This window comes from Lepeophtheirus salmonis, chromosome 14 (genome assembly GCF_016086655.4).
Source record: "Lepeophtheirus salmonis chromosome 14, UVic_Lsal_1.4, whole genome shotgun sequence".
NCBI classification, from domain to species: domain Eukaryota; kingdom Metazoa; phylum Arthropoda; class Copepoda; order Siphonostomatoida; family Caligidae; genus Lepeophtheirus; species Lepeophtheirus salmonis.
The window spans coordinates 1,621,209-1,647,116 of record NC_052144.2 but is presented as its reverse complement, the minus strand read 5'-3'; the positions used below and the strand labels follow the sequence as shown (position 1 = coordinate 1,647,116).

The following is a 25,908-nucleotide window of genomic DNA, read 5'->3' as shown; positions in this document are numbered from 1 at the left end:
GGGTATCACTTCCCTAAAATGGGACTTAAAAAATATATACTGTCCCTCTTATTGGTCCTTAGAGAACTTTCTTCATTCTGAAGTTCCCTTTACAAAAGGAAATCAGGAAAAAGACTCAAAATCCATTGGTAGAACCCCAATTTTTCACATCTACAAAATTATTATTCAATGGTTAATTGAGAAGTGTTCATAGCTAAAGAGGGACTCATTCCAATTCAACCAATCAATGTTGATTGCACACTGATGAGGGAAAAAGTAACATCGAAATATAGTGTACAGATTTGATCCTATCTACTCGTACACATTTATTTTTCAAGAGTCAAATTTAAACAAGAGGTTTTGTGAGGCATGTATTTAACAAAATCATCAGCTCTAATAATTGCCTCAATACGTGGCCTAAATCCCTTGGAGATCGTGGCTATGTAGTCAAACTCGAGCTTAGTCCACCCCTTGACGGAAGCCTCTAGAGGAAGAATAGTTTAGTATGAATTAATTGTTGTACAGTATTTAGGGTACATTGTTCATATTTCCTACTCTAGGGGCTACGGAGTATCAAACTTTGGCAAACTGAGTGCAAGAGAATAATTTATCCTAAGCGCGTAGTCTGTTGAGCTACAAAATTTCCCATTAGTAAACCCTACAAATGTCCCAAATCCGGATTTTCGACCCACTCTAATGTAGATATTACATACAAACATATATGTAAATTGACTGATTGAATAAGTTTCTAGAAACAGGGTTGTAAAAACTAGTAGAAATACAATCAGTCACAGTAGTAATAACAAGCGTGTGAAATCTATTTATATGCTTATAGCAATACATTGGTTCTACAATGTACATACAACCATGAGAGAGCTGAAAAAGAAACGGAAAATGAAAAAAAAAAAAAAAAAGTAATCAATTTTTTCCTCCATTTTTTTTTTTGCTTCCTTCGAATAGAAAACCACCAAAATATATACTTATATAATATAATACTTTGAGTATCAACTATTTGTTTATAATAAGCTGCTTATTGTTCTTTGTTTTGTTGTTGTTTTTATTATTATTATTATACAGAACATAACCAGAGAAAAAATAATAAGTTTCTTATTTTGTCTTTTATTTTTTGTTGTTTCAGGACAACAACAGCATTTCCGACCTTTTTTCGATACACGATTTGCTCCACAATTGCTGGAAATCCGACGAAAAGAACAGTTTAATACACCAGGTAGATTGATTTTAAATTTATTTTTTTTAAATTTAAAGGAGAAGAACTTCTCCTTTGAACTCTCTCTCTCCCTCCCTCTCCCCACATCATCATCTTACTCTTCTTCGTCAACTTTCTTCTTCTTTTGTTAATTAAATTTAATTTATGAAGAGAGAAGAAGAATTATCAGAGACCCCCTTCTCACCTTCTCAAAGTATTTCAAATCCTTATTCCTTTAATTCAAAGGGAAGGGGGGAGGGGGTCCTTCTTCTTACACATTATATATAACAAATAATATCCAAACATGCAAAAGAGATGATTGTATTTTCTTTAGACTACGTCGTTACTTTTATTGTTTCAAGCAATCTTTCCTCCAAAAAAACAACAAAGAAAAAAGGCAAAAAGTCAATCATACCAACTGTTATTATCTCTTAAGTACTCCAAGACTATGAAATTGTTATTTATTTTGAAATTTATTCAATTTATTTTCAATGCAGATATGCGATAATTTGCCCGATATATCATCCCACGTCTCAAACTCGACTATCAAAAGGCATCCTGCTTTCATTAGCCCATTAACACTTATCGTGATTATATGATCATATATATTTGATACTATCAAGTACAGCCTATTACATTCTATATTCTTCAAAGATTCACAAATACTGTCCAAATGAACTTAAATGCATTTGGAATACATTTCTATTGTGGTACTTTAGAATGTAATTTTTCCCCCCGTTGGATGTAGTTTTATATTAAGATATTAATGACAATTGAAAATATAAGTTTAAAAAGGTATTCAGATCTGCAACTTGTGTGATCATATGAAAACATCCCTTTTATCGAAGCGAAAGGGTATTCCTTTTTTAATGTGAAATTACTTAGAACTGCAAATTATTGTTTGCCAAAATTAAACGCTCATGAGATTTGTAAAACAATTATAATTGGTTGAAAGATTATCCTTATGCAACAGGATAAGGCCTTGAAATTGGGCACAGATCAATTTTTACATGTAACCATTAGTGTTGGATCGTTCTAAAACGACTGTTACTTACTATGGTCTTTCAACTGTTGAACATAACCGCTTTCAAGGGACAAGCTAACTGAAGTTTAAGGTTGGAGGTGTGTCGCTAGAATTTATTATTATAATTTCTAGCTATCATTTATTATTTCCTTCGTGTTTATGTTATTCAATCCTATGTATCAGTGAAGTATATCTATAACTTGGCTTGAACCGTAGTCCTAAAGGACCGATCTATTGGTCCATAAGACCGGTGAATGGTTAAAAAAATGAACCGATAAAATAAGACAGAAAGGGGGAAGGGGGCTGATAAGGGCATGGATCCCGAACCTTTTAATATAATGGGCCACATCATCACTTGAAATATTTTAATGGGCCACAGAATATTAAATTATATATTAAATTAAATTTCATGAAAAATGCCTTCATAAAACAAAATTTTGAAATACATAATTATTTCCAATTTAGGCCAAATCTTATTTTTCAAGGAGGAACTTCTTAAAAAAAGGGCAATCTAGTTAACCCTTTTGAGGGGCGTCCGCTCTACTTTTTTTTTTACTATAGAGAACACTTTTTGATGATATTGTGACAATTTTGCTACAAAATTCTACTTGAAGTGAGAATAGGTAGTAGGGCACCATAATGCAACCTGAGGGCCACGGGTTGGGCATCCTTGGATTAGGCAATAACAAGACCTAAAACCAATCCAACACTAATAACCATACAAATAATCCCCGAAAATTGTAGCTACCTGTTGATTAATTAATATTTTTTATTTAACCTACAATCAATCATACAATATTGAATATATCTTTTTTTAGTGCTGGAGGACTATGGGAGCAATCTCTCTGACTCCTCCTCTGACACTCCTCAACACGGTAATCCACTTCACAGCCACCATCAGCACAACCAACGTTTGCACAACTCCTCTTCAAAAACCTTCTCCTCTTCTTCTTGGAGTAGTAATAGTCATTCTCATAATAAATTCCCTGATCATATTCAAGGCAAGTGTTTTTTGAGATTCCTATTGTCCTTGATGCGTTCAATCTTTTTAGTTTGATTCATTATTTTCCCCTTTACATTTCTTATGTTTTGATTCTTCTTCTTTTATACCTATTATTATCTATAGAGTTGTAAAAAAATATGACTTGCCGGTATGTACACAAAAGATAAAGACACCCAAAATGTACACAAGCAATTTGAATAAGTTCTAAGTAATATATACTTAAAAAAACTTAGTCTTTCCATTGTTATAGTTAATTATTGTTTTTAATATGGAAATATGAAGGTACATATTTCCATGTAATAACATACTTTAAAGACATTTTAGGGTACGATATGTAATAAAACTAGGCTTTAGAGGAATAGATTTTGATAGACAGTAGGATTTAATTCCTTCTATTTGTTGAACCCGTCTTTTGACTTCCACTAATTTATTATTTACCTTAATATCAATGAAAAAGGGGTTTTTTATTGTTGTAAAAGTTGGTTGTTTAGGCTTGGGGTCCCAAATAAAGACTGATTAGCGGGACTGAACTGACTGTCGTCTCCCGTCCTAAATAAAGACTGACACAAAAATAGTGGTCGTAGTCATACTTTTCTTTAGTCTGCGAGGAGTATTGAATATTACTCCAAAAAAAAAAAAAAAAAACTCGTTCTGGAAAATGAGTCCTCCTCAGACAAGTAAACAAACAAATAGTCAGACAAAATTAGCTAGGTATTAATTTGTTTATTAGGACAACTTTGTACATAGAAGTACGGTAAATAACATAAATATCCGCAACATGGCTCATCTCGCGGATATTAATATATTTTTTCGTCTGCGATATCTTGCTTGAGGAAATACGATACATCTACAACTCTCTATCTACTCCATCTAAGAAGTGATATTCGCTTCTTCTTAGTTAAATCTTTAGTTGTAACTGTCAAAAGAATCCCACTTGTTTAAAGTCATATTTTTTACAGCTCTAATAATGTATACCTTTTTCATGTACAATGCATAGTTTGTTAGTACTTTTGTATCCCTTCTTTTGTTTCTGATAGTCGTATATATATACTTTTTTTTTGTGTGTGTGTCTGGTCCGGCATTGCATGCGTGTTTGGAACAAGTCCATCTGTCATTCAAACGTGCTCACATGTATCTTCTACCTCTACTCGTAAGTGTGTGTACATTTTGTATTGTTAAAAGGGATGAGGAAGATCACTGGTTTTGTCTCTGTACGATCGTTTTTCTTGTTGTACGACGATTATGATGAATATTATTAGTTGGACTGATAATAACGATAATAATAATAATAATAATAATAGCCAACTCTTTTCGGTTTCGGCTGAATGAATAACTCTACATACATACGGGCAAGAAGAACAAAAGTGTAATTAATATTCAAGGTTGATTATGTAGTTGTAAATATTATTGTTATTTAAAAATAGAAATGTTTCAAAAAGGAAAACAAAAAAAATACGAAGGAATATAGTAACAGAAGAAATAATTATGTATGTATCTATAATAATAATAATCAATAACTAACTTTTGAATAGTGCTGTTGTGTCGACTCGAAAAAGGATTGACTCTCCTCAAATGGTGTTGAGCCGATTTTCAAATTTCAAAAAACCATTCATTCTATATTAGGGACTCGAATAAGTGATAATTATGTAATATCAGAACCTAATGAAATGTTTTGACACTCCAATTGATTTTACATCACAATTTCTATTGAGCGTCTTCTCTGAGAAGACTTACCAATACATTAGAATAATCTTTGACTTTGGTTATTGTGATAAGTATTAAAATTATCTATGCAAAATTGCGTTGTACTACAAGGTCATCTTTAGGTTGCAGATCTCGATCAAATTATGAAAAAGGATAAAAACTCTTTACTTTGTAAATATGGGTACTACAAAGACATTTTTGGGTTATTTTACATAAAATAATTTTAATAGATGTTTTTTTTAACCTATAGAAAGTGCTTATAAATTTTGTTTCTTTAAATTCTCGAATGGATAAGAAAAAAGAAACAAAAAATAGGGGAAATTCTATAGTCCACTTTCTTATGCTATTCTCTTTAGGTTACCTTGAGAATTGTTTTTTTTTTTTATATAGGTTAGAATAATGTCTATCATAATTAATAAAAGGAAAATAATGATTAATGAAGTATTTTAATCTTTATTGACAAAATAAATAACATTTTTCTCCTCTCAAACTATGAACAAGATGTGGCACGTAAATATGACATTATAGAGCAATAAAAAGTGATTACAACTTTTTTTGACTAGACGTACCCAAAATTCGATAAAAGTTGCAAAACAAACCAGCCTATTAAACAGTATGTGACAATAAAATCCGGTGCTCCACATTTCCGGTATATATATACACGAAATTGTGCAATGCTTTTTGTTGTCAAATATATACATAAAAGTTTCACATACAAGCCACACCCAGCCATAGAGTCAGCAACGGAAGATGTTAAACCTACTACATTTTCAAAGACAAAAGACAAGTACACTGTTATGATGGACTTGGTGAACAACGGACTGGATAATAGTAATACAAAGATGACACGAGACCGTTCAGGGGTCTAAACAACTCAGGATTGGCTCTAGAAGCAATGCTATGACTGGATGTACAAGGATATTTGTCCTCTTAGCTCCCCGCAGGTGGGATATTTTTAGAAGTGAGGTCAGCTCTTTAGATCATATTAAATTTTCTTAAGTTGATTTTTGGGGGTGGTATAACTGCCGCGGGAGTAAAACTTTCTTTTGCCTTTCATTTTTCTATTTAAGAGTATTTAATCTGACTTCATTTATAAAAATATCCTGCCTAAAATTTCGATCTGGATGTTTAACAAAAAATCCAGAAGAAGTTTCTAAAAATGATCACTTTAATAGCAATCCAAGACGTTTGGAAGAGCCGGTATTATGAAATAAGACAATGCGTCATTACTTGTTGGGATAACACTCCGATAGTTCCCAGGATTTTGGTAGAGAAACCCTTGTACGTATGGTTGTAGTATCTACATCCTATCTTCATTTTGTAAATATATGTAACATACATACAAACAAACAGGGAGAAAATAGAAGGAAAATGAAAATAACTTCCGGCAAATAAAATAGATAAATAATTCAGAAGAATCCCCAAGTGGTGGTGATGATAATGATGAAGAAGTTTTGATCTACATAGTATACAAAATCATACAGACTCTTTAAAAATCTTTCCTTTATGTTGTAGGTAGGTACACATATTTCCAAATAAACAACACAAAATATAAAAATGAGTAAATCTTATTATTTTTGAATGATTCCCCTCAGGCCAACCTCCTCTCCTCCTTATTGTCTCATTCTTCTTTTGAATAATAATAATAAGAAAAAGTGACAAATGAACTTTAATAGTGTTGGATTCCAGAGTTATCCGTACTCGAAAATAACTCGAATACCCTCTCCTAAATATTACTTGAAAAGCTCCACTAAACTCCTATTCCAATCATCAAAACTCAAAATATATACAGAGTTGGGCAGCAAAACGTGGACTCTCGAGCCTCCTGGTTTCATGACTTCTCACAGAAGGTAGCGTAGGGACCTTGTGTCTGAGAACAATCCCAGGAAGTCTTGCTTCACAGCCCTCATACTAGTCTTAGCAGCCACAAGAAGCCGTTGGCAATGCGATTCATCGATTTAACAAGAAGGACCCGGATGAATCGCATTGCCAACGGCTTCTTGTGGCTACTAAGACTAGCATGAGGGATGTGAAGCAAGACTTCTTGGGATTGTTCTCATACACTGTCCAAGCTAGACAAGAACTCTGGATCCCTCTTTAAATTGTACCCTCTACATCCTCCTTTCCTGGAGCTGTCTTCGACATAATTCTTCATCTTGGCCACCTTGAAAACCACGCTCCTGGAGCATGTCACTATGTACATAATCCTTCCCATCTCAACCTCAGGAAAGCTGAGATGCAATGGCTTTTTGCTCATTCATGATGACGAGATGAGGATATATTTATTATAGTTTGTTTATGCAGAAGGAATACATTCCTATATTAATGAGAAAATTAACATAAATTTATAGTCAAAGTTAGGATGCCCAACTCAATAGTATATTCTGTTGGATTTTTAGAGTTATCTGAACTCGAAAATACATACCTACTTCTCCCCTAAAATCCTACTCGAATCATCAAAACTCGAAATATATATGAAGATATAGATTAAATTCATCAAAAAATGGAAATGATGTTGAAAAAAAGGAATATAATGGAACGCAGTGAGGATTATGTGGCTGACATATTAAATACATACTATACTTGGTAATGATTATTTGTCATTATATAACCTGTCAAACCTAGTATCACGCCTCCTGTTAAAGCGTGTTGCAGCACTAAGCCAACTTTTTTTTTATAGAAACTGCATGGTTTAAGAGGTCACTTGTAGTTTTGTGTCGGTTCATATTTAGGCCCAGAACCGTGGTGCAATCCCACTTGTAGGCCCTTATAGGAAATGAAATCAATCCCTTGTGGAGTTAATTGAGGATGTTTTTCGTTTTTTTTAAAATTTATATGTAATATAATACAAATGTGAAGTACTCTTAAAGTACAATATGTTTGGCATAATAAACCATTTATTGTATTCTCATGATACATTCTAAGGATTGGCAGTTAGAGGACGAACAAATAAGAACCGACATTAGTACAAATATAATATATTCGTATTATTGTGAATTATAATGAAAACAGGAATAATCTTTGCAAGATTTGTGCAATCCTCTTATATACCTCATATGGACATTTTTAGGGAAAATTCCAAGGGCCGGTCTCAAGAACTGACAGTTCTAAGACATGACTGAACCAAAAAAATAGGACATACATAACACTAGCCACCTGCACTAAGCAGCCGCTTCTTCTGTTTCCTTTGCCTGACTGCTTAATGCAGGTTTGACTTGTATTTCCTATTAGGCAAATAACGTTATTTTCTACAGATTACCTCAACTATTTAATTAATAAATATCGTTTGCCGCCTTATTAAAGTAGTCAAACACACTTAATTGGAAGACTTTAGTTTGTTTAATAGCTTATTTTTGTATCTTTGACTATTACTAAGTAGAGTGGCGCTACCTTACAGGTAGAATTACCTTATATCCATTGAACTAATTCATTATTGAAGTAGTCAGTCACACTTGATTAATTAATTATTGAAGTTAGGTTATATTCATTTGATACAAATATATTTGTCTTTACCTGACCATGTCTATTCTGGAACTCGACTTGACTCAAAAACTCGAACTAAAAGGTTATAAATCGACTCCAACACTACTAGGTCCCTACTATTATTTTGTATTTTAAAATATAAGAAAAAATAAATACTAAATATATGACTATATGCAAACATAGAAGCATTTTTCTCACGTTATTGACAAGGTATGTAGAATGAAGCTACCTACACAGCAGTAGCACTGAGCTGGCGGCTAATTAAGTTATTATTATTACTATGACTGCTTCGTTTGTGGTGTCTTGAATATTTATAAATTAAAAAAATTAAAAAATCCACATATTTATTGCTCTTATGAATAAACGAATAAAATATGTTCATGGCTATGTCGTCTAATATATAGGTTTTTTAGTGTGTTTTTTTCCACTGACGTCACAAATTTCATCATAAGTAAAAACGACACCATATTGAGGGATTATAACGGATATTTGAACTACATAAAATGAACACACTTCCAATCAATCTTGATGAAACGTCATCAAATGGCTTTGTATTTAATATTACGTGTTGTATACAGGGGAATATTTGAGTTAAATCAAAATAATATTAGTTGTTGAAAGACCTTATGAATTAGCAGGATTTGTATAATTAATCTTTTTTTTTTTTTTGTAAATTGATTAGTAAGGAGCAAAGTGGGATAATTAATGAAAAATATCTAATTATTTCTATTGTAATAGTTAAGTTATTGTCTACACCATGGAAATCAGATTGTATGACGATGTAATAAGTTATTTTGAATACATATTAGGGTCGGATATATAATAACACCATGCAATAGGAGAATAGTTTTCTTTAATATAGAGATAGGGTTAAGTCGTGTGTCCCATTTTAATATCCAAATACACAGCCATGCTTTGCTAATTTCCTTTTTTATTCTATGAGCTCCCAAAATGACGTGTCCTTCAATTATGATATACATAATTACTGACCTCAGTAAAAACGCTCTATAACAAAATACGATAGTATTGATATGGTATTGACAATAGTTGACTATTTCCCTTAAAATGAATATAAAAAACCTTCTGCTTCGTATACAACTTGGTTGTTTAAGCCCCAAAATGGTGTCCGATATCAAGAATAAAGTCATATATTGAGAGAGTTAGGATTTAATAGTTATCCTTATTGTTTTGGGGTTTTTTTTTCGTTTTGTTACTGGTATATATATATATATATTTCCTTTTTATAGAAAGGGTTTAAAAGAAAGCAGGTCTTGGTTTTGTCGTTCTCCTCTGAACAAAGTGATGATCATGTCTATTATGCGTACGTTTATATATATATATACACACAAAAATAACAATAAAAATGAAAAACCAAAGTGGTGTGTTTAAGGCCAAAAAAAAAAAAGATTTTTTTTTTCCGGTAAACCACGCGTTGATGTGGCGAATTAAAAAAATAGATAACAACCACGTACCACGTGTGGACTTGCTCATTAATTATTATTTTTATTATTATGACTATGCCTTGAACCCTCAGTGGTTCCCCACTAGGACTTGCAAAAAATAATAATAATAATAACAACAGAAAAAGGGGTTTCCCGACCTTCAAAATAAACAATGACGATGCATGTATATTTATGTTTATTGATTTTGCTTCTTTAATGTTCTTTATTATTGTTTTTTTTTTTTACGAGTTAATCAATAGACGTTCGTTTGTACATATATAATGATGAATATTGTTATTATTTTGCATGTTGATGGTTTTTTAATGAGTCTCTTATTTATTATTTTCCTTTCTTTTCCCTTGACGAGCAGATCCCTCTCCAAACGGTTCAAACGATCCTCTGAGTAATGGATCCAGTGTTCCTCCAGATAATCCACATCATCAGCATTGGAGTGGGGGAAGTAACTATGGACCACCTTCGAACAATGTAGTACTTTCCACCGGAGGCTCTTCATCCGCAGCCTATGTCAGCTACTTTCATTCCAATGGGGCTAACGGCGGCCTTGGCTATGAAGGAAACAATACGACGACAGGAGGGACTACACTCTCTCCCCCTGCAGAAGAGACTGGGAGCAACAACAACAACAACACCGACGAATCACCTTCTTCATCTCAAATCCCCGCCGGTAGAGTACTTTTATTATTCTCTTATATCCCATATTTCTGTTTCCATACTTTTATTTTCTCGTCTCTCTCCCTCATCTTAAAGTATACATAATGAGATTCATATAAAAGCCACCCACTCACTCAGTTACTTCTGAACTCTCCCTTCTTCTATTCTGTCTATATAAGGGCTTTCTAATATCTAAGAATGAGGAGAAAAGATCCTCCCACTACTAATATGTGATATATACTTTGAGGGATCTACATTGTGGGTACAAGCCTTGTTCATTTTTCGGGGAATTGTCTTTGTGCAAAGCCCCTCCATAAATATTAAATAAATAGTGTAAAAGTTAATGTTTTCTATATTAATAAAGCAAAGTTTATCTGTAAGAATGCATGTTGGAATGAAAAGCAGTTATTGGGTATATACATAATAGCAGTGTAGTAATATTAATGGCATTTCGTAGGGCGTTTTGAATCTAGCATAGAGCGTGTATACAAGATCATCTGTATATAGTGTTCCCTGATGTATATTTTATGCGTATTTTTGATCTAAGAAATTGCAATGTAGTCATATTAATGACATTTCGTTATCGTTTTGAATGTAGCATAGAGCATTTCTCCCCTCAAAAACATATAGTAAACAGGGGATAGTAACAAGGGTCTTAAGTCAATAATAAAACATGGAAATTTATTCATCATACTCAATTTGTCTTTACATAAATCACACCCTTTTGTATGTATGAACATCAAAAGGATTTTTTTCTTCTTAATGTATAAAAAGAAATACTGAAATGAATCATTATTATTGGGTTTCCGATATTTCCCGGTATCCCCCTCAAGACAATTTCCCGGTGAATGTGAGAGACCCTAGTAGGTAACATTCATTTCTAATAAATAAATGATGGATATAACCACATCATAAATACAACAGCCATTTGTCAGATGAAATATCGATTATGTATATATTATATATTCTAACTAACCATGTATCAATAAACAATTGTAACTTGGAACATGTAATGACTCATTGAGACTTGATGTATGTCTGTCTGTCCATTGTGTCACATCACAACGTTTTCTCTCCTTCATTTTTTTTGTCGTTTATTCCAACCATTATGTTATTATTCTTTTTTTTTTCTTTCCATCTTCTTCTGTGGTTTATAATATCAAAAAGAGGAAGAGAAATATGTAGATAGATGGATACAAAAAACTAACTTAGGAATAATGAAAACAGATACACGTTAAAAAACATGTGAGATAGGGACTAGAAAATGAGTTTGAAAAAAAAAAAAAAATGAAAAATATATAACGAACGAATAAATGTTATTATCCTATTGAATGTGGGAAAAAGAGGCGGACATTCACCATCCCTTGGGTGGTCTGAAAAGGAGTGGAGTCTTTATTATCTACTTCTCCTTGTTAGCCCTTGAATGGCCCATAGTTAGAGGGTTGTAAATTCAAAGCATTTGTGAGTGTATGTGTTTTTTATTGTTGGCAATATGAACAGTGATTTGTATAAATGTGTTATAAGGGATGTGAAATTGCCATTAGATTAATTCCTGCCTTTATCAGGGTAGGGTACAAAGTGGGGCTTGTGTTTTATTTCCGTCATATTGCAGCTGCTCACATCTAATTCAATGAAAATTCATGACACCAAAGCTGTTCTTTACCCAAACATTCTTCAAATTGACAGACCTTAAGTTTGGTCACATGAAAGTTCGATAAACGTCCATGAACAACGGCCGATGATTAGCTATGGTGATAATCATCGGTGTTATGTTTTTGTGAGGCACATTGTTCTGGGAAAGTCTTTGAATGATCCAGAGAGTATTGATACCACTCAAAGTAATGTCAATTTCAATCACATACTTCTTTTTTGGAAATCATTTTACAACCCTTCCGTTGTGTTCAGCGACCCTCCCTTTGAGAACCGCTGCTCTAAGTCCCAGTTGGACTTTGAGTAGATTGGAGGATCCACGTAGAAGTTATTCCTACCTAAAATCCTTCCCATATTAGGAGTGGGATCCCTGTTTATTTTTTTCTTCATCTTACAGCTCCTTGTAGCTAATATAGTTCAACTTCATGGGAGCTAACCTCTCTCTTCTAAAATATTATTAAATTATCAGGGTTACTTGTTGGTTTTTTAAAAATATTTTTACATACAAATATGGAAATGTCCTTCATCTCATTCAAGTTTCTTTATTTTTACATACAGAAGGTGTGGACGATTTACAAGCCTACCCGTAGCATCATCATCACCATCTTATGACATCTCCTTGTAATAACAATAGTAATAAAGTCAAAAAAACAAAAAACGTTTATTGTTGGAAGCTGTAAAAAAAAAAAAAAGGAAAGCCATAAAAAAAAAAATCATGCCTAGAACCGTACATACATCCAAGGAAAAATAAAAAGAAATTTCCGATTCGAAGGAAGTCATATTTCGAGTATTTTCTTTTTCTCTATGAATGTACTTTTTCTGCGACGTTCCAACAAAGTTTTATTTGTACATTTTTGTCACTACTACTGGTGTAAATTTTTTATCCAGAAGTAGATGTCCTTTGTCTTAGGAAAATACTGTTAAGATTAGAAATGCCCAACCTTATAATACAATGGGCTGCAGAACTTGTTAAATTAAATTTCATGAAAAAAGGATTAATAAAAAACTTATAAAATACATATTTATTACAAATTTAGGCCAAATATATACAAATGTCAAATCTAATTTTTCAAAAAGCACAATTGGCAATGCAGTTCAAGAGTGTCCGGAAGATTATGACTTTTTTTTTTTTTGGGGGGGGGAAGCTTGGTTTTTTGATTTTTTTGAAAAAGATTAACATTTTTTTCACGTTGCACAATTTGATCCAATGATCTTTTTATTTAGAAAATAAATCCTTAAAAATATATTTTCCCTCAACTTTCTCCTTAAAAATTTTCCACCCAGACGTCCCAAAGTGATAACTTTTTAAAAAATTAGACAACGTATTATGAACGTTCTACACGTTTTGATGATGTTGTGACAATTTTGCTATAAAATAGTACTTTTAGTGAGAATGAACAGTGAGCCACACTTAAACATTAAGGTGTCACGAGTTGGACATACCTGGTTTAGACACATTGTTTCATGTGTCAAAAAATCATATCTACAATGATTTTGATTGCAAAATATTTTTTTTTTAAATGATAGAATGATGTATGGCAAAATGTAAAATTTTGCTGATACATTGTTTTGCCAGATATTGGCACTATGGTACCCTTTTAAACACGTCAATATCTCGATACAGCTATTGAGTACCGATATACCAAACAACAATAGTTTGAACATAATTGGCATAATGATTAGCTATTTAGAAAGGTATCGTCATAATAATAATATCATTATAATTTATCTTTTATTTTCAAATAAGTAAATAAATAATATTCATGAGCGCAAGGACACAAACAATAGTTGTATACACACACACACACACATACAAAATAAACAGTTTAAAAATGATCTTCATTGATATTTTAGTTGGCGCCCTTCACCTACGTCAATTATTATTTTCCTTCAGTTAATGAATCTCATTTCTTACTTTACCTATTTTCTATCTACCTTTTCTTTTCATTTCTTCAAAGCAAACATTCTATAATAAACATCTCATCATCTATTACAGAAATATTTATTTTGACCAGTAGTTTTGCCCCAAACATTTTTGCCACTAATAATTTTGCCTCATGAAGTATTTGGTGTCTTTTTAGGTTTTTATAGCATCGGTTCAAACTTTACCGTTGTATTTCATTAAGATTAACTAATTATATGGAGTCATTACAAGCCAAATCAATCCTCAAAAAGAGCAGCATCTTTGATTTTTTTTTTTAAATTTGGTACATATTTTATATTTTTTTTTAATCGCTTTATTTGAAATGTTTTTGAAGTAATCGTTCTAGTTTTTAAACCATTTAATGGATAATTGTTTTATTATTTTGTTGTATTTTATTGTAGAAGCCAACAAAATGAGTTTTTTACTCATGAGGTCAATATTTTGACCTCAAAAAAATTAAACATGTCCATTTCAATTTCACTCAAATTTGTATATGTTAATTTGTAATATATTATAAGCATATAGGTACAATAAGTTTTGTGAGATGCATTCAATTCCATTTAAATACAACAGATTAAAATGTGTGCGTAGGTAGAAGAAATTTCTGAATATATGTACAAAATATTATACTCGTTTTTGTTTTTTTTTGCAATATACATGTACTAAATAAGTGGAATCTAATGACTCTTTCAAAACTTTTTGTATATTTTTATGATATATTTGAAAAAAAAATAGAAGAGGGTGCTCTGAAAAATATCCTTTTTTCATTTATTTCACTTGGAAGGATCATATAGCTAGCAGAAGACGAAAAAAGGACAATGATGATGAAATAATTTATTAACTAATGGTTGATAAAGGATAATTATTTTACTTTTTTCTTCTTCTCCTAGCTAAATAATTAATTTGATCGATATACAACAGTAAAGTTCTAACCGATTATATAAAAAATTAAAAAGAAGGCAAATATGTCATACATAAATATGATCAGGGGTAAAAATCTTCTCGGCAAAATTACCTAGAACCATTATTCATATGCCATCATAAAAATCCAATATTTATATATGTATGGTTGTTCAAACCACTTTGCGTGTCAATCAAAAGAAGCTCTTCATAATTAGGTTTTTCCTCCAACAATCAAATTTCAATTTATGATGCTGGCCATATACATAATATATGTAATTATGTATGCCTACAGAATGCCTTTTGCAATATTTATATACCTAGACAAAAACATCTTCCCTCCTAATGCAATTTAAATCAACACCATAAAACCACCGTATATTAATATCTTATATTTTAACTTTGCAGTTCTAACGGATCGAACTGGGAGGGAGCCTGAGCGAGTCTACGGACACAACAGGACTTCGGATGAGTTAGTCAAGACAGAAATCGACCCTCTGAGCACGTCAGATATTCAGGATAGATCTCCATCCTCAGAGAATAACAACACAAATGTACCTCCAACTTCATCCAATAACCATATTCATCCGCACCATCATTTCAACGATGGAGGGGGAAGCAGTGTTCGCTATACGCAACAGCAAACCCCGCAGCAACAGCAACACTTATCCCAACAAGTCATTCAGCATTCACTCTCAGGAGCCGCTCCTTCGCAACAACAAGTTATTCATAATCAAAGCAACCTTCAAGTCGGGAGTTCTCTTAGTCCCACTTCCTCCTCTCTAGACTATTCCTCCTCTCCTGTGTCCGCTGCTGCAACATTTAATACCTATCCCCCACCAGACAATTATAACTACTACGGCCCTCCGAGTGGCGGTGGAATGTATGTGAATCCACCCATTCAGTCTCCAACGCCGTTTTTCCCTCATGTATATCCCGGTTCTGTTCCTCTCGTAGACGAATACATCCTTGACGATCCCTCTCATATTCATCACCACCACCTCTCAGCGGCGGCAGTTGCTCAACATCAAGGACATCTACGAGGTGATCATCAAGTCGTTGTAGAGAGTAACTACTCCTCTTTGGACGAAAATGAGTCATCAGAAGTAGGGCAAACGGGCCCCATGAGGGGAGGATATCGAGAGAGATCCGAACATTTTTGGAGGCCCTATTAACCCTGAATATTTTATTATTCTTCATGATCAAATGGATACTTGAATGATGTTCCCTCTTTTTTTATACCTATGTATTTATTTATGTGTAGAGACGCAAATAAAAACTATTTCCCGGTGTGTGTAAAATAATAATAATAAGTTCACTCTCATGTCATTGCTCAACTTACAATCAATTAGTAAACAAAAATATATCTATAAACAAAGGAGGGAGCGCTCCAAAGTACACCCTGCTTTGTTTTTGAGTAGTCATAAACTATGTGCTGCCGGTATGTAAGGCAAAAAAATGACGTCATAAATAATTATTTTATGTTAGAGCCATTTATAAGCCAACTGATTCTTTTTTCGCATAATTATAACTGTTTCAAACCCCCTTCCGCTCCATGTGGACGTACCTTGTTCTTTTTTTCACTCTTTACCTAGAACTACGTGTTTCTTTTTCTTTTATACACCCCTTAGAAATGCTTATAAACTTCTTTTCTTTTTTGAAGAAATTAAATAACTTTAAGCGGCCAGTTTACTTCTTTTTTTTGGGAAATATTTATCAAATAACATTATTATTTAAAAAATAATTTTTTACTTATTTCAAATTGACCTTTCAGGTCTACGTAGTTTCCAATTGCTCTCTGCAACGAGTATAAACGTGCCTGTGGCCCGGATTTCTCCCTCCCCTAAAGCGTTCGTAAATTCCCTCTTACATCGTGGTGACTAGGGATGTGCAAACTGTAAAAAAAAACGTATATGTCGTCCATCTGAAAAAAAAATTATACTCTGATTAATTATTTTCCCCTATTTCGACAATTTAAACTTATTAGTGATCTCTGTCAGCATATGTGTACTCTATTAAGATTGCCAACATGGACGTCTCTGTTTGATCGTCAAATTATGAGCCTTTTCTGCATCTGTATTTTTTTATGGAAATTGCCTACTGATATTTCTATTATTATTATTATTATTTTACGCGCACCGGGAGGTAGCTTTTATTTTGCCCTCATTAAATTAATTGTTCTTTCACACAAAATACATTAGTTGACGGTCATGAAGAAAAACATTAATTGATGAGGACTTTAATGTACTTTCAGAGCTTTTATTTATTCAACACATTCTATGTTCTACAAACTCACTTAATACGTATTAATTATCCAAAGAGAGAGTGAGTGAGTGACTATCATCTAACGTAAAATGTAGGGTGTTTGTTTTTATTAGCTAATGCAGTGATGTACTTAGCTGCAACTATTTAGGAAAAATTATGATTATTAGACTTTCTATGTACTCTTCATGTAGTCCCTAGACCCCCTCAAATCAAATAGTTAAACTTAATCTAACTGTGATTTTATATATATACAATATGCATACGATATATTCAAATAATATTACATATTATAATTAATATCTTTTTTTTTTTTTTTTTTCATTTAACTCCCATTTTTTCAATGACAAAGTAGTTCTCACACTTTAGAACAACTCATTTATGAAGTCAGTTATTCTCCCAATCCCCTCATGCCCCCTCCCCCCCCTAACATTCAAAATACGTTTATTATGTTAATTTTAATATTATGTCCTATCATGTCTCGCAAAATTTCGTAATCCCCTTAGGGGAAGCACTCTTTTGGTAGGCCTGCATTGAAATATACTGGCCCTATTTATGTTGTTTTTTGTGTATTTTAAAGAGACAGTGATTCTATGTACATTCTACCAAATGTATATTTCTTTGAACTTTTATTAACCATGGAACTCTATATACCTGGAATAAAGACAACATTTTTCCTTCTCCAAATGAGTCATTTTTTTCTTTTATTTGTATACAATAATATATCTGGGGCGTACGCATATTTTGAGGGCAGCTTGGTTTTTAGACTTTTTTTTGAAAAAAAAAAATCCGAAATCCATAGCTATTCACAGAAAAAATCAAATATTATTAAAATTTCGTGAATAAAAAAATCACAAATCCATTTACAAAAATTTAATTTTTTGAAAAAAAATTTCAAAAGTTAAATTTCAAATATGTTTTTTAAAAAAAATAGTTTAAAAAAACTACAGCTATTTGCAATTTTTTTTTTTTTTGGATCAATGGCTATTAGAAAAAAAGTTCAAAAATCCAGAGCTGCTCACAAAAAGTATAATTTTTTCATAAAAAATTCAAAAATTAGATTGGAAATATTCAATTTTTTCGAAAAAAAATTTACTCCTATTTTCGTATCCAATTTTTTTTCCTCCTAACTAAAAAGAAATCTAGTAAAAACAAAAATTCCTTAATTTAGGGTTACAGCTTCTCCAGCCCACCCCCAGCGAACGCCCCTGTTTATAGTGATATAAATCCTCGGTGTTTTTAGCTTGTTTTTTTTTTTGGAAATGGGCATCTGATGAATGAGTTTGTCTTTCATGAACTGATGTCATTATTATTCAACTCCGGAGTACTCAACTTTTTTTTCAAAGTTTCTTTAAGTGCACTGATAAACTTATACTTAGATTTACTTCATCTGACCTAAAAATCGTCTTTGAAGTCCATATACATAAAGTATACTTCCTTTTTCAGGAATGACTGGAGGTCCAAACCTAGGCACATTGAGAATAAATCGTCTGGAGATACATTGCTCCATGTTAACTTTATTACCTACGTCATTCAATTATATTCAAAACCTGATTGAACGTTCAAGTGTACTCAAAAAAGACGCAGAGTAACATTGAGGAATTTTTTGTTGAGTTATAATTATAAGTTCTTGTTAGACTCAGAGTAGAATTGGGGATCGATATCGGAGTAATTCTTGTCAATGTCTCTCTTTATTCCCTTCTCCCCCCTCCTCCCTCGTGACAGTTGATTGTAGCTGATCACCTCCAAAAAAATTATACAAACTGTGAGGGTTACCACGTTGATTTAGGTCCATTATACACACAATTTGTATTACTAATTATATACGTAGTTCTAAGAGTTCAAACTACTGATTTTTCAACGGTCCTTGGACTAAAATCATACTGTCAAGGGGTTTTTGTCCCAAAAAATCAATGTAAATTTAAAATTAGCTTATGTCAATTAATCTATCTAAAAAAAGGTAACATTATGTCAAAAAAAAAAAAGTCATAAAACATTCTGTTAGTAAGTCCAACACCCCTTAGAAAAGTCCTCTTAACGCCTGCTCTGATTTTGCGAGCCCTGCCTATGATTATCCTTATGATCGATAATAATATTATTTGAAATGTAGTTATCTACAAATATCTAGCCCTTTTTTTCATCTTCCTTTTCAACACCCTTTTCTCCATAACCTTTCCCTCAAATAGAATTTACATACTATCATGTCATTAGTATTTATGATCTTGTAATGGAAAGAAACAGAAGAGAAGATAAATTAAATAAAAAGTTTACGTCAAAATAACTCATTTTGTACAAATATATGTTGTTTTTATTTCTTTTCCTATATATATATAAAACGAGGGGGAACCCGAAATGGATTCGAACCGCAGAATTAAAAACAATTTATTTAGTCTTTTTATTTTGTTTCATTTATGTTATATATGTGTATAAAACTTACTCTTAAAATAATGCATATCCATACGAAAAGAACAATAGTTATTTTTTATTTCTTATTCCATTAGTTGAAAAAATATTCAACATATTACATATGTGACGTATCAACATAAAAGCAAGCCTGAACTATTTTAATGAACATCAATCAGTAAGCTAAGGGTGTCATTATCGAGGTGGTATTCTACAGTTTCCTTGGAAATTGAGTCCGTTGTTATTATGCCTTGGAGAGATGAGGAACGTGGGTGTGCTCTCGAAAATAAATATTAACAAAAAATTGTTAGACAGAGTATTTTATACAATTAAACTAAATGGCGTTTTTTATTAAATTATTTCAATTTATAATATTCCTTTTTTTCTATTCATTTTCATCATTTGGAATTTGAAAAATTATTTGAGTGACACAGATAACTCTAAGATAACTCTACAAATGATAATAGTAGATAGCTAAAGTTTTGCCATCAGATCCGCTGTCTTACAAGAATTTTAAATTGATACAGCTAGCCCAAATTTATTCTGTAAAAAAAAACCCCAACATATTAATACTTTTGCCAAATCCTTCATAATTAATGAACGAACCAACTCATAATCCACAATTATGTTATACAATTTTTCTAAATTGCCGGGTATTAAAAGCCAATCATACTCAATTCTGAATTCCCTGAATCATTCAAGAGACTAGGAGAATAGTTAAGCCATGAATAAACATTTGATTTGCATAATGAAAAAAAACAATATGGCCGCTTATTCAAGATTATTACTCTTTGAGAGGTGTGAATAAACAAAACGTGTTTACTTTTGTTTCAGCGCTCCTTTGATTGGTGAATGAAACCTTGTAATTAAAATAAAAGGCATGAAATTTGTAATTAAATGCCTCTGCAAGTTGTGGGTTCCAACTCTGTTTATATCCTCCATAAAAGCTGGGATGTTGTACAAGTTATAATTTGTTGGTTCAATAACGCCTTATTTAATTACATCATCAGTCATTTTAATTACACACTACTAATTGATGTTTTTATGATTTCGTTTTGATTTATAACATAAAATTACTCGGTTATTATGTATTTATGACTGAGGAACATATCTGTGGGCGTTTGATCTATATAATGTGCCCTAGAATAGGTTTTATCAATTAGTAATTGTTGTCAAAAATGTTACTATTAATTAATGGAGTTAAAAATTACACTATTAATTAATGGACAAACATCAATGGAACAAAAAAAGTACTAAAATACCAGCACTTAGGTTAGTACCGGAACTGATAAAAAATATTGGTATTGTGATAGACACGAATATCCACGATGGAGTGACCAAAATTTGTTTTCCAAAAATGAGAAAATAAATATTCTGACATTAATCAAATTTAAGAATAAGTTTATTAATGACATTGTTTTTTAAATATTTCGAAAGTCGAATTGAAATTGACTTAACCCACAAAAACAGGAAAAATAAGAAATCATAACATCTATAGATTGTGTACGTTCTAATAGAGTGATTTGATTAAAACAACTACTGCAATAACTTAGTCAGTCCAAGTAGTTTTGGGACAGCCTTTGTTGTAACGGCCTTGTTCTGAACCACCGATTCAGATCGATTTAAAAAAAAAATATAGATCAAATCTAGTCAATAAATATACAATAGGCTATACTTTTAAACCGGTCCAGAATTTCCATATCAAATCACAAAACTAGTAATTACAAATTGACGTGAAAGGGTTGTTGGCTATTAGGTTATGTTTCGAGGTTCTTGATTTTATGTACATGCATTGTTAATCCTCCACAATAAATAAAAAATATTATTCTCGTGAGGGAGGCATTCATACATGTATATCAATCTGTATTTATGAATATGTCGAGTACAAGTTGTAAATCAAAAATGAGATGAAGAATTTACAGCAAGGAATATTGTTTATAAGGTCGAAAGAGTAAGAAGTCACAAATTGCGGATCCATGAGCCTAATTCAAAAGGACTCATTGACTAATAGCAAGTTTCTCATAGTCATGATCTAAGTTGATGCTTTAAGAAATGTAAGAAACTCTGTCGATATTTATTACATAATTGTTGCTGATAATTTTGCCTCGAACTATTTTGCCAAAAAATAACAAAAACGACCTATAAATCTCATTTATTTACATATATATTAAGGCAAAATATCCTGGAGGCAAATGGCTTTAAGGCAAAATATCCTGAGACAAATTAGGTTAAAGCAAAATTACCTTGTGTCATAATTATTATTATTGGAAATAATTTAAAAGGAGCGAATTATAATTCTACCAATCAACGTTTAAAATACTTATAAGTATAAAATAGGCAAAAATATCGACAGCAGACAACAAAGTACACTGTGAACTTTTGTCCTAGTGTGGTAACGTCTAAAGAAAAAAACCTGATCAATAAGAATTCAGTCCATGCACCGATCCAACACTAAAGGTTCATAATAATTAATATGTCTGATTGTATAGTTAAATAAAGAGTAAACAGGGGGCTTGGGTAAGTTAATGTAACTTAACTTTACTTAGATAATTTAAATAGTTAAGTTAATTAACTTTTAACTGAACGTGTTGATTCTTTAAACAGTGTTATTTAACTATAGATTAACCATTTAATTTTCTATTGATGAAAATTAACTTTCAACCGAATTAGTTAATTATTTAAACTGCATTATTTTAACTTTATCTTAAGTTGATCAAGCTTAAGTTTAAGTGAAAATCCGCAGTGAAGTCGTTGAACGTGTTAAATTCCACCTTTAACAGAAGTTGTTGGGAGTTTGAATCTGTATTTTTTCGTGATTATTCAATTGGAGGTGGAGAAAATTCCGACGTGACCGACTCATGAAATAATCTTTATTATGTAGCTTTGATAAATTGACTTTTACTTAATTAGTTATTTTTTAATATCAAAATTAATATTAACTTAATCAAGGTTAGGTAAGTTGAATTAACTTAAATTACTCTAACGTTAATTAACTTAAACATAACTATATAAAAATTAACTTTAACTTAACAAGGTAATTTTTATAGAAAACAAAATTGACTTAAACTCTACTAGTTATTAAAAAATAAAATAATAATCAACTTTAACTAATTAAAAAGATAATTTAACTTGCTCATCACTGGCAAATAGACAGTATATGTACAAGTTATGTACATAACAACATATACAAACAAATAACGAAGGGTCTCCATTCTAACTAATTTTTATTATTATACTTATAACTTATTCTTCTCATTCCGACTTCCTAATCGTTATATAGCGTGAGTCTTTGCTCTAAATAATTTCCTATAAATGAGAAGTGAACATATTCACAAAAAACAAACGAATGAAGTAAGAAAAAGAAACAGTTTGAAGAGCATAATCATATAATTTTTATTATTATTTAACTTGAAGAAGAATAACAAGAAAAAGGCTTCTAGGTATATGAATACCCCCGCTACATTTCAAATGTACATGTTTGGGGATATCTTCTAGGATCCCGGGATTTTTTAGGGGTTTTACACCTACGGGAAATGGGTACCTGGGAATGCTGCAAAACATTAGTTAAGGGATTCTCAACCTTTTTTTTAGGGATGTACCACTTGTAATATGTATATATATTTAACCCAAGTACACCCTTAGTAGCAAAAATACTTTTTTACTTCAGTGACAGGGGCTTCTGAAAGATTATAAATTTTGAAGGGGTATTGGTTTTTGGATTAAAAAAAAATAAAAAAATCCAAAAATTAATTTTTTTGAAAAAAATTTCAAAAATTTATATCTATTATAAAAAAAATTAAGTTTTTTTGGAAAAAAAAAAAATCCAAATCAATAGTACTTCTCAAAAAATTAAATTTTCGGGAAGGACATTTCAAAAATTCTTAGCTATTTACAAAAAAATTCAAAAATCGATATCTATTCTCAAAAAATTTAGTTTTTTTTAGAAAGAAAAATCCAAATCCAAAGCTTTTCACAAAAAATTAAATTTTTTCAATTATATAATTTTTTGAAAAAAAATTTCCAATGTTAAATTTTTGGAGAAAATTTTATAAATCCAACGCTATTCACAGAAAATTAAATTAAATATCAAATATCGTATGTTTTGAAAATAAAATTCAAATATTATATTACCTAGTAAAAAACATAAATTTGTGGGGTTCCAGCCCCTCCAGCTCACACCATCCAGATGGATACATGTAAAATATTCTTTCATAATTTCAAGTATCCCCTGGACGTCCTCCAAGTAACCCAAATGGTACGCGTACCCCCATTTGAGAATCTCTGCGTTAGTTCATGAAATAAGCTTAATTTAATATTCTACATATATTAAAAAAAACAAAGTTGTGAGTCTTGATGTTTGTCGACGCCTCCTATTTGAAGGAGTACATAACATATTGGAACTGCGTAACAACTTGATCTTAGAGATAGGACAGCTCTTGGACCATCCGGATCAGAAGTACACGGGTGCGTTATAAGTAAATTAGTACTATGTAAAAAGATCCTAGACGGAATTCGGCATCAGATACCCACAACTTACATACCTTAAAAAGATATGAGGGATTTTCTGAAGCTTCAAAAACTTACAGTTTTTCATAATAAAGATAGGTCGGGTCTTGAATTTGGATCCGAATTCCAAGGTCCTTGGGTGCGTTTTAAGTAAAATTGTATTATCCAAGATCCAAATAGTTTTCAGTTACTCGAAATTTTGCGGATCTTAAAAAATATATGAGGATTTTCCAAATCATCAAAAGCTTTAGTATTGATAAATAAAGATAGGTCGGCTATTGGATCCGTATTCGAAGTATTCGGGTGGGGTATAATTAAATTTGTACTAGCCGGGATTCGAACAGGCTTTGAATACTCAAAATTTGACGGTTCTTAAAAAAGATCCTACGCATCCTTTGGATCTTAAAAAGCTTATAAAAGTAGGTAAAGAAAAAAGCCCAGTATTGGTTAAAACTTAATCCTAGATTTATAAAAAATAATTTATATATATTGAACGTAGCATATCTATTTATTTTGATTAGTCCTTGGAGGGATATCAATGTTTTTATAAAAATAATTCTAATAATTATGCTCTAATTATAATAACTTTTGGTTATTCATTGATTAGGCATCAGTAAACAGTATAAATATAATCTTTATTTGGATCCTATATTTAGGAACTTCGAACTTCGGGTCAAATGTTCATAAAATTCGAGACAAGTATCCCTATAATTTTGTTTTTGGATCCAAAAGTTCTTAATCTAAAGATCTGAACCCACCCAGATCCGAGAAAATGTGGATCCATCCTATGTTTATTTGACTTAAGAAATAACTATGGAACAACGAACATATGTAATTAAAGCTCTGGGCGTCATTTTATAAAAGAAAATAAAAACATATCAGATTATTAGTCTTTCAGTCTTTATTTTTCAATTATTTCTTTAGATGGTCAGATGGAGTTGCGTGGTTCAAGAATAACAAAGTATTATAATTGCTTCATCTGACCCGGGTATTGTCTTTGAATTCCATATATATACATAAAGAATAATCCTATCTCTAGAAGTACCCATTTATCGAATCTAAGCGTATTGGGCTCAACATAATAATTTATCCCGATTGCGTTGAGCTATGTCGTTCCATCGTCATTTATACGTATGTTTGCCTGTTTGTTGATACCTAAATTTTATATGTACACTTAATGTCTTAGAACTCCGTGACTACTTGACTTAAGAAATATCAATGTAATTAAAGCTCCACGGAGCATATTAAAGAAGGAAATAAGTACATATCTATATTATTGAAACAAAGTGTTTTGGTCTGTTTGTCAACGTCTTATAATTCCAAGCAATGCCGGGTGCAACGGTCAGTTATATATAATTCATTTAATTAAATGCTTAATAAAAATTATTAAATGAAAAATAATTTAGTTGTTAGTATTTACAAAGTATTTTCTACTAATGATGCGGTATATAGATTGTTCTAAAAAAAGGACAATCCTAGACTCCAGGGATTTCCTTTCAGTATTCCATGTACAGAAATTTCTTGGGGTGTTACTCCTATGGGAAATCCCCGATTTTATTATTTCATAATATAAGTTTAATTGAATTATGAATAGTCCACCAAAAAATTAGGTCACTTCAACACTTTTTGCGTGTTGAATTGTCTCTAAAAACCAATCCGCACAATAATATTGATATTGATAAAATAAGAATTGAAGCGAGTATTCGTTAAATATATTCTTTTTTATTACAGTCTTAAAATAATGCTTAA

At 31.5% G+C, this 25,908-nt stretch overlaps 1 protein-coding gene across 4 annotated transcripts in view; it reads left to right on the top strand.

Moving 5' to 3' along the window:
* The window catches only part of LOC121129662 (uncharacterized), a 61,786-nt gene extending 43,849 nt beyond the window's left edge, over window positions 1–17,937 (top strand). For 3 of the 4 annotated variants that reach the window (XM_071893414.1, XM_071893415.1, XM_040725385.2), the window contains 3 exons: window positions 1,118–1,207; window positions 10,213–10,527; window positions 15,397–17,937. In XM_071893414.1, the coding sequence (XP_071749515.1) occupies window positions 1,118–1,207; window positions 10,213–10,527; window positions 15,397–16,163 (1,172 nt within the window). In that variant the 3' untranslated portion in view covers window positions 16,164–17,937. The remainder of the gene's footprint in view (window positions 1–1,117; window positions 1,208–10,212; window positions 10,528–15,396) is intronic. The other variant, XM_071893416.1, reaches the window with a different exon arrangement.
* The last annotated feature ends 7,971 nt before the right edge of the window (window positions 17,938–25,908 follow it).